This window comes from Anser cygnoides, chromosome 1 (assembly GCF_040182565.1).
Source record: "Anser cygnoides isolate HZ-2024a breed goose chromosome 1, Taihu_goose_T2T_genome, whole genome shotgun sequence".
NCBI lineage: Eukaryota > Metazoa > Chordata > Aves > Anseriformes > Anatidae > Anser > Anser cygnoides.
The window spans coordinates 15801274-15815551 of record NC_089873.1 but is presented as its reverse complement, the minus strand read 5'-3'; the positions used below and the strand labels follow the sequence as shown (position 1 = coordinate 15815551).

Here is a 14278-nt window from a genome sequence, read left to right as displayed (position 1 = left end):
TAACCTAAATGATAGTATGTATATGACATATCACATATCACACGCAAAAATTCTGCATATCCAGCTCTTACTACGTGTATTCCTCTTTCACATGTATTTTGTCATATATACACACAGAGAGTTAAAATTATTTCAGAGTAGGTGAAAGTTTTCAGGAATATTCCTTGAAAAGAAAATGTGTTTTTTATTTTTGTTTGTTTTTCTCCAGATCTTGGGAATGCAGCTCTGGTTTTACATTTTAGAGCATGTTTGAAGCTGCATACATCTGCACCAACTAATGGGGATAGCATTACAGTGGCCTGGAATCCTAAATTAATTATAGATATATATAAATTGATTCACATGCCAGGACTGAAAGGAGCATTTGACAATTCCTGCTGCTTTGTGTTGACTCTTTTGACAGGTGCATGGATGGCTATTACGGAAACCCCCTGAACAGAGAACCCTGCCGCCCATGCATGTGCCCAGGGGCACCTACGAGCAAGAGGTTTTTCGCACATTCCTGTTACCAGGACTCCCGGACTGCACAATTAGTCTGCAACTGTCTCGAGGGATATTCAGGTAACAAGCAAAATAAAGACTGGTTTTGATTATATTAAAACTGATGTAAAACAAAAATTATGATCCTCTGCACATCCTCTGTTCAGAAATGACAAGTGAAATAATGATAAAATAGATAAGAAAAGTTAATGCCCAAATTTACTCAACTTGAGTGGGAATATCCCAACTGAGAAAAGTGGGATTTGTGCAGTTAGTATTCAAAAAAGGCATTCATCTATTCGTATTCAGTGAAGTCATTAATTAATCTAATGTCACTCTCTGGAAACGTCCCCCTTTCCAGGGGTACCTGGTGGAGGGAACTCCAGTTGCTCATCACCTCTGAGAAGCAAGCATTGGAAACCCAAATCAGAAAGATCAGGGCACCAAAAAGGAAATGTTTCACTGTTTGAAAGGTCACTGCAGAAAGGGCCATTCCCAGCTATCTCAGATGCGGGTATTTTTTGCAGCAAACTGATGTCTCACTTCCAGAGATCCCATTGACTTAACTTGAATTTCTGCAGGGAAAAGCTGAAGTTATTTCCCTTCCCCTGGGCATTACAAAGATTTCCAACAATGGAGCCAAAACTAAACCAATGCTGTCATATTTATTTAGGCCATGTTCCTGTATAAGTGAAGAGCAGTTTTGTCCAAGGAATCACTGTTAGGGCCAAAATGATCCCTGTTGGTACTTACCCAGGGGATTGCTGTCCTCAGAAACAACTGATATCCTCAGTTCAGGACTTTCTTCCAATTGCTCCTTCCTGCCAAGGTTCTTGGTCGCCTCTGAGGCACCAGGCTCACTCTTCTGGAGACTGGGAAAGGCTCAGGTCCTTGGGACTGTGGTGAAAGAGCAAAGAGTCTTTGGCCAAGGATGAGCCAGTGGACAAGGTCCCAGTGACACTAGCCTGCCCAGAAAGGTTTTTGAGAGTGCAGAGTGGTAGCACCTTGATTGGGGGGTGGTGGGGAAGCTTTGGGATGGATGCAGACAGAACTGCAATGCCAGAAAGCAAGGACAGAATGTCCCAGAGCTCCTCTGACCTCCTGGAGATCCTCTGTCAGAGAAAGGAAGGCAGGTCTGGTGGGCTCTGCATCACTCCAGAATAGGGCACATCCCACCTTCCCATGACATTGGGGTGAAGGCACCAGGGAAAATCCTGCAAAATGGCCTAACTCCAACTACAGTTTTGTTCCCTACGACTTTCCAAGGAGGAGAAGTGGAGATGTAGGTGCTCATCTATTTTCCCTGCTGTAAAGCAGCATCGGGGGAGGTTCAGACTAGACATTAGGAAATCCTTCTTTACTGAGAGGGTGGTTAGACACTGGAACAGGCTTCCTGGAGAGGCAGTTGATGCTCCATGCCTGTCCATGTTTAACAGCCACTTGGATAATGCTCTTAATGATAGGTTTTAACTTTGGGTCAGCCACAAAGTAGTCTGACAGTTGGACTTGACTGTCTTTGTAAGTGCCTTCCAATTGAAGCTATTCTGCTCTGCTCTGCTCTGCTCTGCTCTGCTCTGCTCTGCTCTGCTATCTATCCTATCCTATCCTATCCTATCCTATCCTATCCTATCCTATCCTATCCTATCCTATTTGAAAATACTTTGCTGGAAAAAGATGCTTGGAGGTGGTGTCTGAGGGGTATCCCTTTACTCATACTGAAAGGGCTTCCCTGGTAAAAGAGGCTTGGGGTGAGAGGGGTGTGTTTCCAACAGATTGCAGCACGGGAGATATAATTTTAAATGATCACAGGATTAAAAGGCACCAGTCTCAAACAGATGGGTATCTTCCATTCGAAATCTGAATTTGAACAGACAGCCTTTTATTATTAAAAATTACATGACTCACTTGAATTCTCACCAGCCAGCACGTTTTTACCTTTCTCTCCAACAGGCCGGCAGTGTGATGCGTGTCCTAGCGGGTTCTACAAAAACCCAGGAAGCCCCATGGAGGACTGTGCACCATGCCCCTGCAACAACAACATTGACGTGACTGACCCGGAGTCCTGTAACAGAGTCACCGGGGAATGCATCAAGTGTTTGCACAACACCCACGGAGCACACTGCCAGTTCTGCAAACCCGGGTATTTTGGTTCAGCCCTTGCTCAGGACTGCCAAAGTAAGTGAACAACAGCACTGCAATTGCATATTATCAGCGAGAAAAGTTTTAAACAAATTAGGCTATAGGGAGAAGTTAGCCCCTAAGGGGATGATAAGACTAAAGCAGACAAATGGAGCAGTATATGAGGGTCCTGAATAAATCTCTACCCAGTGATACATATAGCTGCTAATATGGCATCTATTAAGTTCTATCCTTGTCATCCAAGTCTCCCTAAATCTTCTACTGAATATCACTCCTAGGAAATGATTATTTGTGAACTGAAATCAGTATTAGCTGTCAGAAAAATAAATGTGCATTCTTGCTATTCAGGAAGGAATCAAAATTAAAGAAATCAAAGATAATCAAAAGCAATGCTGAGTTAGCCAGATGACCTCTTGCTGAGCTCCCTGCCTTCCCAGTTGTTTTGATGATATGGCTAGAAATAGAGACTGCTCGGGCAATTTAATAGACCACATGAGGACACTGTCAATAACTCAGCATTTTGAGAGGAAAGGAAGGAGTGTAAGAACATGCAGGTCATAAGTTTCTTCCCAAAGTTTCTCGAAGACCATTTCACAAATGTGGCTGATTGAAGGTCTAATTTCAACAGGCCAGAAAAATATATCTATTTTCAAGTATCTCTTTTTCTGGGATTCTCTGAAATACAGTACAAACCAATTCCTCATTCATTCTTGGAAGATGTCACCCAGAAATGGTTTAGCAAGAACTTTTGGCTCCTCAAAAGGAAGTCCTCTTATGTTACTCAGCTTGCCATTAACTGGGGGTTCCCACACTGTACAGTGCCTACTGTAAATCATTTTTGCCTTATCCAACATATTCAACATTTCATTATAATAAGATTCAAAATTCACTACACCTTCATTTTTGTGCTGGTATTAAAAGTAGTAAAAGCTCCCAGTAAGTTTGTTCAAAGCCACGTTTCAAGGCCAAGCTGTGCTTTATGTACAATTCTGATTGCTCATCTTCTGTATCAGCATCTGCTGTAGTAGTTGTCCTTTTTTTTTCCAGTCTGCACATGCAATCTCACAGGTGTCCTCCCTGCCACGTGCCCAGGGAGGGACGCAGCCTGCCTGTGTGACCCGGCCACTGGCGCTTGCCCCTGCCTGCCCAACGTGGTGGGCACCACGTGCAACCAGTGTGCACCTGGCTACTGGGACCTGGCTAGCAGAAAAGGATGTCAGCTCTGCGACTGTGAGCCAAAAAACACCCAAAGCAACCAGTGCGACCAGGCAAGGAAACTACTCTGCTCTCTGGGAACTGGGATGGTGGCATTTTGGCCTGGCATGCTTGGGACCTGCTCCTATAAGAATGTTTTTCTGTCTTGCACCCTGAAAACAATGAGTCTTTGAAATTTGCGGTTGTTACAACTAGGCTTGGAGTCAGTATATCAAATGTGCTGTTCTGATACTGTGACTTTGCTTGCAAGCAATTTCTCTTTGCTTGTGTGTTTCTTTGCAAAGTGGATTGCAGAAATTGAAGAGAAAATGATATATAGGAAAAAATGCCTCATACACATACGTACAGGGAAAGAGAAAGTCCAGGCTTGGGCCCAAGAGACTTGCATGTGTTTTTTTAAGTGTTTCCTTTCATAAAGTAGAAGCTGCTGCCATTACCTTAATCATGCATCATCAATCAGACTGCTAGAGTATCTTTTCTCACCTTTAATTCCTGTGCACTTTCTAGAGCAAGAACGTAGAAAAAATAAAACAATGCTTCAGAATAGAGAGCTAAAATTGTGGTCCCATGGAGACAACTAAAATTTTGCTCTTGACTACATAGCACCAGGACCTTATGCCAAGCTCTTGCTGATATGCTTTCACATTTTCCCTTCAATCTGCTTTCTGTTTGTTCTGGTTTATTTAGCGGATTTATTATTTTTCCCAGGAAATGTAGCTCTTAACGTGACAGAACTACACTACTACTGCTTTTCTGAGTTATACCAGTTATCAGAGCTGTAATTCCCTGCAGTTTAATTTTGCTGCTGAATTCCAAAATAAATTTTCTAGGGCAATGTGCATAGTATACCCTGGAGGTTTTCTGTTACAGCTAATATATCATGTAGTTAAAAGTTGAAATGTTAAGCTTTGTTCAAGCAAAAATAAGACATTAATCTGTTTTGCAAAAGGAAAAAAAAAATCCTCTTTCAGATAATAGTCAGAGGATGAGTTCTCAAAGATCATCTGTAGACTGGACCATACAAAACTTTTCATATCAGTAAAGAAAAGCCAGCTCTCCATGCCCATTTTGTTTTCACAGCCTTCAGGAGAAAGATGGGAAAAGTGGCTTATCATGTATAAACCATGTTGTTTAAAGAACATATGGAAGCTGTGTCACTGCAGTCCCCATGCAGCTGTATGACAGAGCAAGAAAGAAACCCAGCAAATAATGTCTGTCCAGTCATTCTGTCTGGGCAGCTGTTTAATCCTGACCTGTCTTTACAGCTTACAGGCCAGTGTCCATGTAAGCTTGGCTATGGTGGAAGACGTTGTGATGAATGTGAGGAAAATTACTTTGGCAATCCCCAGATGCATTGCATTTGTAAGTATTACTAAGTGGGGACAACCAGACTAGAAACTGCTGCAAAAGGAATGCTTGGCCCTTATGTTCACAGAGAAGACAGGACTTATACCTAGAGAAATAAACTTTAACACATTTGAGTGTACAAGATGGATAAAATTGTTTATATTATTTATCAGTACTTTTCCCTCTACAGTTATGATGTGAATATGGATGCAAGAGCTAAAGAAGAGATGTTAGACATGTAGTCCCTTTCACTCTAACGTGAACACTGGTTTCACCCTCTGCTATTTAGAAATGGTCTACACTAGCTGAAGGCTGCAGAAGTGGAGTGTAGTGCAGCTCTCAACAGACAGCTCCCCACCCCAGGGAGTACCAGGGTGAAGTTTCAGGAGGGATTTATCTCACCTGACTTTCAGCTGTCCCAAAGCCAGGGACCTAGTCTGAGCTCCGGTGATCAGTGGTGCTGATTTCCTGGTTGTGCAGGCTGAAAAGTGTCTCCAAATAATATTTTATGTCCATTTTTTGTCGTTCAGATTGGATGTTAGGAAAAGGTTCTTTACTGAGAGGTGATCACAGAGACACAGTGCTAGAGGAGCAGAGCTGCACACAGTGGGGGAAAACTCCAACATGGTCCAAGGAGCAAGTAGCAGTAGAATCACATCAAGAAAAAGAAACCCCATGAGTGGTCTGCTCAGCAGGATAATGTTGATCCATTGTTCAACATTAATGTTGATCCATTGATCTCTGCAGACCCAGCCTAGCAGGCTCAAACAGCAGCAGAGAGAACCAGTTTCTGTTTGCACCGTTGAAGTGCATGATTGTGTCTCCTGTACACGTTACTCCTGCAGAGAAGGGACAACTGCATGTGACTTGCTGTCCCTTTCTTGCAGCATGTGCGTGTAACCTGGAGGGAACCAGCCAGCCCCAGTGTGACAAAGCCACCGGCGCATGTAACTGCCGTGCTGGTGTCACGGGGTGGTTCTGCAACCAGTGTGGCCGTGGCTTCGAGAAAGACTTTCCCTCTTGCCGTCAGTGTCACCTGTGTTTCGATCAGTGGGATGCCGAAATTACTGCCCTCGCCCAGACTGTTCAAGGGATAATGAGGTTTGCTGCAAGTCTAGAGGATAAAGGAGGACGAATGCCCAGCTGTGACATGCGCTTCAAAACCTTTGAAGATGCCATTTCTGAAACTGAAAGAATTTTGAAGCATCCTGTTCTTTCACTGGAGGCACTCACAGGCATCAAGGATTTTCATGGCTACGTTCAGTAAGAATTGACTGCCCCATTAAAATCTCTTGGCTAAGAAAGCAATCTTCCCCCAGGCTTCACCAGCCTTACCTTTGCTTACCCTTACCTTCAAATCCTGTTTCTGATCAGCACACAGATGTTGGAGTGCTAATTCACTGTTTCCAATAGATCTGTGAACAAAATAATCTTCATATATTATATTTCCCCCCCCACAGGCATGTACTTAAATGTGGGAATTTTCCAGTTCCTAAAAGATTACCAAATAAGCCATTACAAGTAAATGTTTCTGCTCATTTAGAAATTTATCTCTTGTCATCTAAAATATTGTGTATCTCAGTTGCAGTTTAAGAACATTTCAGTCTGATTACTGACAACTGTCATTTCCCTTGTAGAGAAAAAGTTGCACAAATGGGTTCCCTTCCTAGAATGCTGTATGAGTTTCCTGACCTTAATGAGAACATTGAAGATATTGGGGAAGAAGCTGACCTTGTCTATGAACTTCTACAACAGAAAGTGCATCTGCATCACAGTTTTCATTACTTGAACCTCAAAGGTAAGTCAGCCAGTAATTAACTGGAATAAGTAAACATATTCCATGAAATTTCACAATGTTTTGAACCATTGAACCACACATTTCAAAGATCCCTAGATTTTAGTTCCATAGGTTGAGAAAAAATGGAAATGCTAAGAACATCATCATACTAATTTCCAAACTCTCTTTTGTTGTAAAATGCCGTGATTTCTAGCATCATAAATTTCAAATGCATGCACCAGGGTCATGTCAGTCAAAAATCCCATGAGTCCTGATGTTTACATCAGGATTTAAAGGCCACCCAGTTTTACATTATAGACTCACAAATCATACAGTAGAAGAGCAAAGGATTTTTTTTTTCCCTGCTTCTGACTCCTATTGCTCTTAGCAATAGTTAAAAAATGTACAGCAATAGTTTGTTTAATTAAAGCAGAGAGTCATAGTGCAACTTCTCAGTGTTCCCATGGGAAAATGCATTACTTTATGTGGTAAGGAACTCGCTCTCCATCATCAAAAAATGTGAAATCAGAACTGAGTTGTTTGACATTTTTAAAATAATTACACCATCTCTGCTTGAGCTAAGTATAGTCCCATCAGCTGCTAATGGCAGTAATAACAGTGTCACGGGCTGAATTCTGGAGAAAGATGGGAATGTATCAGTCAGGGATCTTGAGCAGATACTAGATCATCCACAGCAGCAGATTTTCAGCAGTGTACACTCTACCAAATGACCAAAGAGATGGCTGCCAAGATACGAACCCCCAGAAGACATGGTAAGCACCACAGAAGACACCAGCTACAGGCATTGCACTGCCACTTTGAGTTCCTCTGTATTTTGTTCAAACGAGAAGAAGATTGGACTAAAAAAGATCGAATAAAATGAAGGGAAGGTCAATGGAATGTAAAGCCAAGGGAAAGCAAGAGAAAAAAGAGGGATTAATTAAGATTTAGGGCTCCCTGCACTGTTATGCTTGGCAGTGCCCCCAGGACTGTCTCCTCCGCTCGGATCCTGCACGAGAGGTCAGCACAGCTCTCCCATGCACTGAGTCCCAGTTTGATCAGGTCTTGTGCTGACTCTGAGAAAGGCAGGAAGGCAAAGAGACAATAAATCCCAGTGAGATCAGTGGATGCACAGCTGAAGCATCCGTGGTGCTCTCTGGTCATGTTCCAATTCCGCTTCATCTTTCGGCCTCCAGAGGCAGATAAACAGCCCTATAAAAAGCACACGGGGGTGTGGGGAGGGGAAGACCTTGAATATAAGTTGAATTGCTGGTCAGAACCACAAATATTCATTGGTCCTGATACCAAACATCTAGCAGCACAGAAATTACTTTTCCCTCAAGACAACCGTCCTCCCTGATGTCTGGGAGAAAGCCTGGTTCCCTCTTCCTTTCTTCATTCCAGGACCAGCAGCAAATCCTAGCTATGGCTCTGCTCTTGTATGCCCTCTACCTCATCTGGGCGCATTTGACACTTGTGCTCTAGACACACATGGGGAATGGACTCCTACCTACCTCCTACCTACCTCTCCTTGTAGAGGATCAAGTGAAACGAGTTCAGGACTCTTCCTGAGCTCCTCATGGGCATATACTCAGCTGCCTGACCTGGAAATGTCAATATCTAATGATGAATTAAAATCCCTGGAAAAAACAAAACACACATGTCCTTAAAAGAAGGCTTGCAGCTTATGAAATCTCATTAAATTACCTCCTCCAGCCTTGGCCCCTGGCTTTGCAGCCACTGTGGTGTGGTAGTGTGGTGCCTAGGCTGTAAATCAAGCTATGTTTAACATAAAGGAACTTGGAAACTCTACAGCTCCATCACAAGCCAAGCATGAAAAATATATTTGGGCCATTTAATGAAGAGCTGAACCACTGTAAAATATTCCTGCAATGGAAATGTTGCATAGAAAACAGCCGCATGCTTAGATATGGAGTCACAGCAGCCCCTTGCCAGGTATTTTATATTAGTATCTAACTTGAAACTGTATGTTGTTTCCAAGAGTTACGAGATAAAACAAACAGCCCCAGTTCCACATGGTAATTAAACATTGGTCAGCTTCAGCCAAAGCAAGGCCAAGAGCTTTAGTGCCTGGTAGAAAGCAGTCAGGACTTGATGAGATTCTTCTTATTGACTTCAACCAGTAACTGAGCCATTATCAGCACAGAGGGATGCTAGTCAATGACCTCTAATGCTTTTTCGCTGCTGACACATCAGTTCTGGCTCATTGCACATACTTCTGCCTGGGGATGTGCAGAAAACTTTGGGTTCCCTGGAGATCCGGGAAGCCTTGACAGCAGCAGCTTTGAATTGTGAGTTTCACAAAAGGCCTGAGTCCTTTCTTTAGGCTAAAAAAAAAATTAAAATAAAATAAAAATGAATATTCTCCATGCCGTTTGAGCCTCTACTAGAGAAAAAGGTTACACTAAGTAAACAGGAAAATGTTTGTTGCTTGGCCTACAGGCTTATCATGGAAATGCATTTTTTTTTAGCACATCAACCCTGCAACTGAATTTTTCCAGAGCCAAAGAAAACTCATAAATTCCCATTTGTAATCTACATTTTGGGCTTAGTTAAGCTGACTGTTTAACTTTTGGGTACTATGCTGACCAAGGAGAGGACAAATGCTTTCCTGTGTCACAGTCCCAGACCTGGTCATTTCATAGGTTTCACAACTAGCAGGAACAGTTTTCAGCCTAAACTTCGATTCTGGAGAATAACACAAGATCCAGTGCATTTGTGTCTATTTTAGAAGGTTTTATGGGTATCAATTCCTGCTGGTAGCTGGCTGAATAAAGGATTTAAAAATTGGACTGAGGAAATCACAGTTCCTGTCCCTCCCTGCTGACCCACATCAACCACCAGTGACACAGACTGAGTTACCCATCATTCACCATTTGTCTAGAATTCAAGTAAATACTTGAATTAAATACAACCAAAATACAGTTAGTACTAACCACTATTTCTATTGCTATAGAGGCCATCAGCAACATTAGGAAACACTTTGAAATGTCATTGCTGGCAGAAGAGAAAAGCAGTGGGACAACCCCAGTCATAAGATACTCTGAATACACCAGGAACAGCACGCTCGCTGTGATGGGCCAGCAGGCCTTGAAAGGAAGCAATGTGCTGGAGCAGCTCAAGATGATCAAGATCCCTGACATCCAAAACTTAAATGAAAAGGTAAGTGCTGTGGGTTTTTAACAGGAGCTAAATAAAAACTACTTTTTTTTTGTATTTTTTTTTGATGCTGCTATTAGTTTTTATTTTAAAAGGGTGATTACGTGCATTTTAAATCTGGAAAAGGCCACTTCCCTGCCACAGCCGTGCAGTCACATCAGAAACATCTGTACTTCTCAGCTGTGGTTGCTACCACCCTTCTGCAAGCCATTGTTCCCAGGGCAGGCCCACCAGGAGGGACTGTTTCTAATCTCAAGCACTTTGTAGTCTCAAGAGGACTTCTGTGTAAATTCAAAAAAATTGACACCAACCTCCTCCATCAGTGGCTAAACCTAAGCAGAGCAACTTTGCCCTGGAGTGGATGAGGAATGTTCATGTCTTTTGTGGCACCTGTGGGACAGGAAGGCCAGGAACCTTCTGCTGGGCAGCAATGATTACCTGACAGCATCTTTAGCCAACAGTGACATCTGGCAGAGCACATCCACCTTGGCCTTTAGCCTTGACTGACATCTGTGTCAAAATACGTAGAGGCATGGTACTGTGCTGTGTGAGACGTGATCTGGGTCCTTCAGAACAAGCAGGATGGGTTTGGATGCCCCATGGACTGGATATGGCCAGGGGACGGTTTCAACACTTCTGCCACAGAGTGAAGCAAAGGCCTACATATATCACAAAGAGCCCCAAAAATGGCTCCTGCAAGGAGGGGGTCGGAGCTGAGGGCTGCCATCGCATCCTTCAGGTCAGGGAAGGGGGTCCTGTTACAGTCCGTGACCCTATCTTTGGAGATATTAAACTGCGACTTTTGGGGAAAATCACACGCAATGTTCAATGTTCACATTATGCCCAACATCCTTCCCGCAGGAGGTTGTTTCAGATGCCCAGAGGAGTCCTGACACGAACATCTTCTTTATTTCAGATCTGCGGGGTGCCAGGGAACCTGCCCTGCACTGCAGCAGCCTGTGGTGGAGCATTGTGCCGGGACAGCCTGGGACTCAGGGACTGTGGTGGCCCAAACTGCAGCGGAGCTCTTCCCCTTTCCTCCAGTGCCTTCAGGAAGGCTGAGGAGACTGCTGTCCTGTTAACTAACTTGACTACTCAGCTACGGGAACCTGAGAATCAGGTACACATATCAAACTTATATTTGTTCGATGCAATGGATGGAGATGGGAAACAGGGCGGTCCCCTCCTGGGAAACACCGTGCGTGAGCACTGTCCTGTCCGTAAGTCCACAGTTGGGCTAAAACCCTCAAAACCCAGGGAGTTATGTGCTTCCCACAGCACTGCTGTCTTTGCAAAGTAAGCTTTTCCTCTGCTCTCCCTGGATGCTTTTTCATATTAGGGAGGAAAAACTGTTCCTGGGAATCAGAAAAGGCCAGTTTGCTTCTAGAACTTATAATCAGAGAGGGAGCTAAGGATGGGGGTCCTGCCACCTCCCTTCACAGGGATGGAGTTGGCTACATCCCAGCTAGTCACCCACCCTCCTCTTATAATCAGTGGAAAGAGTCAGGCAACTCCAGCTTCATTTTCTCCATACCAGCTATATGTCTGTCGTTGCCTGAAAGTACTTTTTTTTTTTTCCACTTTGCAAGAATGGCGGGCATAGATTTGGATGGGTGAATTGTGGATAGCTAAATTGAGCAAAGATGCAGTAGTAAGCATCAAAAACTCAGCTGCTCTTCGGGCAGAGAGCAGTGACCTAGTCATGGACTCCATCCCAATACAGTAGGCATATCGTGGTTCAGTGCCAGGAGTATTAGAAGCAGTCCCACCAAGCGACAATGTCTATCAGTGCCTTCCTCTTCCTCACAGCTTCCAAGGTCTCATGGGTCATGGTGTCCTGTGCCTATGGAAGTTGGTAGCATGAGGCTAGTGTTGTCTATATTTTTATTGGGAAAGATTCAAATGGAGCCCTTTGTCAGTAGCCTGAGCGTGGCCCACGTTTATTGCATTGATATTATTACTCCGCATATAATTAAGCTCAATTTATACAACTTCATTTTACTATTATGGTTGCCATAAAGGAATTATTGCAGACAATTTCAAGCTGAAGCTTTTCTGCCCCCCATAATGTTTATAAGGGCATCGAGTATTTGGCTGCTCCACTTTACTACAGAGGAGCACTGAAAATAACTCAAAGCGTGGCCGATGCAACATGTGCAAAGGAAGCAAAACAGACAAGTCCCCAGATGACAGTGAAGACAGTTTGTTCTCATTAACAACCAGAGAGAACGCCAGTTACAGTGATAGGCAAAAGCCGTTTTCCAACAGAAACATCATTCTGCTGTGGCTTTGTCCCCTCCCTGCAGGGTGTCTGGGCATCCATTTCCTCCTGTTAGAGTCCACACGACATTGCTGTGCAGCTACCAGGTGTAGAAATGAGCAGTCAGGGCACACGTTGAGGCCCCAGTACATGCAGGGACAGCAGTGATGGGCATCCCACGGACGTTTCAGAAGTAAAAACATCATTGTTTTTCTTGCTGCCTAGGGTAACAGGGAATTTCTTCCCTCCATCCCTGTGCGTTTCCTTAAAAGCAAAGCACAGCCCCCAACAAAGCAAAGTACTGTTGGGGTTTGGTAATTAAACTAAAGTTCTCAGTTAAATGATCAAATATATTAATTTAATGGCAAAATTTAACTTTTAAAGACAAGCATTAATTCTAGCTTTTTTACCTGTGTCATTTTAAGTGCATTTTTAGCAGCAATTCCGGCATGAAAAGGCGAATGAAATTATGTGCCTTTTCTGTACTGAATCTGGTCAATGACACGGCGCAATACTGCAACAGAAAATAAGTCAGCACCTTCTTTTAAGAACAGAAGTGGTTGTGTTTTAGCAGTGGTTGCACAGAGAAAAAAAAATTGCTTGATTTAGGTTTTTTCTAAGGCCAAAGGCCATGACTTAACAACTTTGAGAGCTGCCGAAAGTGGTCTCCTACTACAGGTTTTTCAAAGGCACATCAAGCGACTCCATCTGAGGCTTGCATCAAAAGTATCTGTCAGAGCTCAACTTGCCAAGCAATGATATACAGCCTCCAGAAAATGGCACTGCTATTTCTAATAGTATTTCCAGGTTGAAAGCATCAGAAAGATGGCGGAAGACACCAAATTGAAAGGTTCACTGTTTAATGGGGAACTGGAGAGAGCTAAGAACCAGATTGAAGTTGACCAAGAAATCACAAAGGAGTTCATCAAAAAAGTGAAAGACTTCTTGTTAGGTAAATATGCAAGGAAAGTTCTTCTGACTCTTTTATATATATATATATATACTTATTTCAATGTAATGTTAACATAATAGATGGCTAGAAAGTGATCTAGCTGCATGCATATCAAATTTCTTGTCTACCTCCTGATCTGTGCATCTTTTTTTGATTCTGTTGTTTCTCTTTTTCCAGATGATGGTATTTTGTATTAATTTTCCCATAGATTGCTATGTTCTGATTGTCATCTTTTATTAATTTGCTTAATTTGAAGCAGGCAAGTAATTCCCTCAGTTCCTGGTTCATCTGACAAAAGGTCCGCTAATATAATTTCATACAATATATAACATCCAGGCATCTTCAATGCACCCTCAAATTGTTATTCCACCCTCTTCTTCCCGGCCCGTAAATAGAGGCTCTCTGTAGGGAGCGTGGGAATTAGGACACAAAGTGACAAACTGCTCCATCTTCTCCATAAAGCTGTAACTTGAGGAATCAAAGGATTCTGGTAGGACTTCAGCCCTCACAAAAAAAAAAAAAATAACAAAATAACAATGCATGCCCTAAAACTTTTTCCACCCTCACAATTGCAGAAATGTCTTTTACCAGACGCACATAAAAGGAGTTCAACTGTGTTAGTATAATCTCTTGAATGTAGCTGATCTCATAATTCTCTAAGGATTGCATGTTGGCAGTCCTTTGGCATTCATACCTCCATATCCAAACAACAGCAAGGGAGTAAGGGCAGAGGACTTCCTTTGTTCAGGAACATTTAAGTTATTTTTCTGAATTTGAAGGAAAAACTTATTTTAAGTCCTTAGTGGTCTCATATTTTTATTTGGTTGCAACTGAGAATTTCATCTTTGGCTCTTCTTTTATGTTTCTTAGAAGACATATGGTATTTACTAATAATTGTAAAGAATTTATTCATTAATTTTTGGTTTGT

General features: G+C 42.7%; 1 protein-coding gene across 2 annotated transcripts in view; it reads left to right on the top strand.

Annotated features, from left to right (window-relative positions):
* The window catches only part of LAMB4 (laminin subunit beta 4), a 51566-nt gene that overhangs the window by 31954 nt on the left and 5334 nt on the right, over nucleotides 1-14278 (top strand). For both annotated transcript variants that reach the window (XM_066989788.1, XM_066989794.1), the window contains exons 26-34: nucleotides 404-561; nucleotides 2431-2655; nucleotides 3667-3887; nucleotides 5100-5196; nucleotides 6069-6444; nucleotides 6819-6979; nucleotides 9936-10141; nucleotides 11055-11258; nucleotides 13197-13350. In XM_066989788.1, the coding sequence (XP_066845889.1) occupies nucleotides 404-561; nucleotides 2431-2655; nucleotides 3667-3887; nucleotides 5100-5196; nucleotides 6069-6444; nucleotides 6819-6979; nucleotides 9936-10141; nucleotides 11055-11258; nucleotides 13197-13350 (1802 nt within the window). The remainder of the gene's footprint in view (nucleotides 1-403; nucleotides 562-2430; nucleotides 2656-3666; nucleotides 3888-5099; nucleotides 5197-6068; nucleotides 6445-6818; nucleotides 6980-9935; nucleotides 10142-11054; nucleotides 11259-13196; nucleotides 13351-14278) is intronic.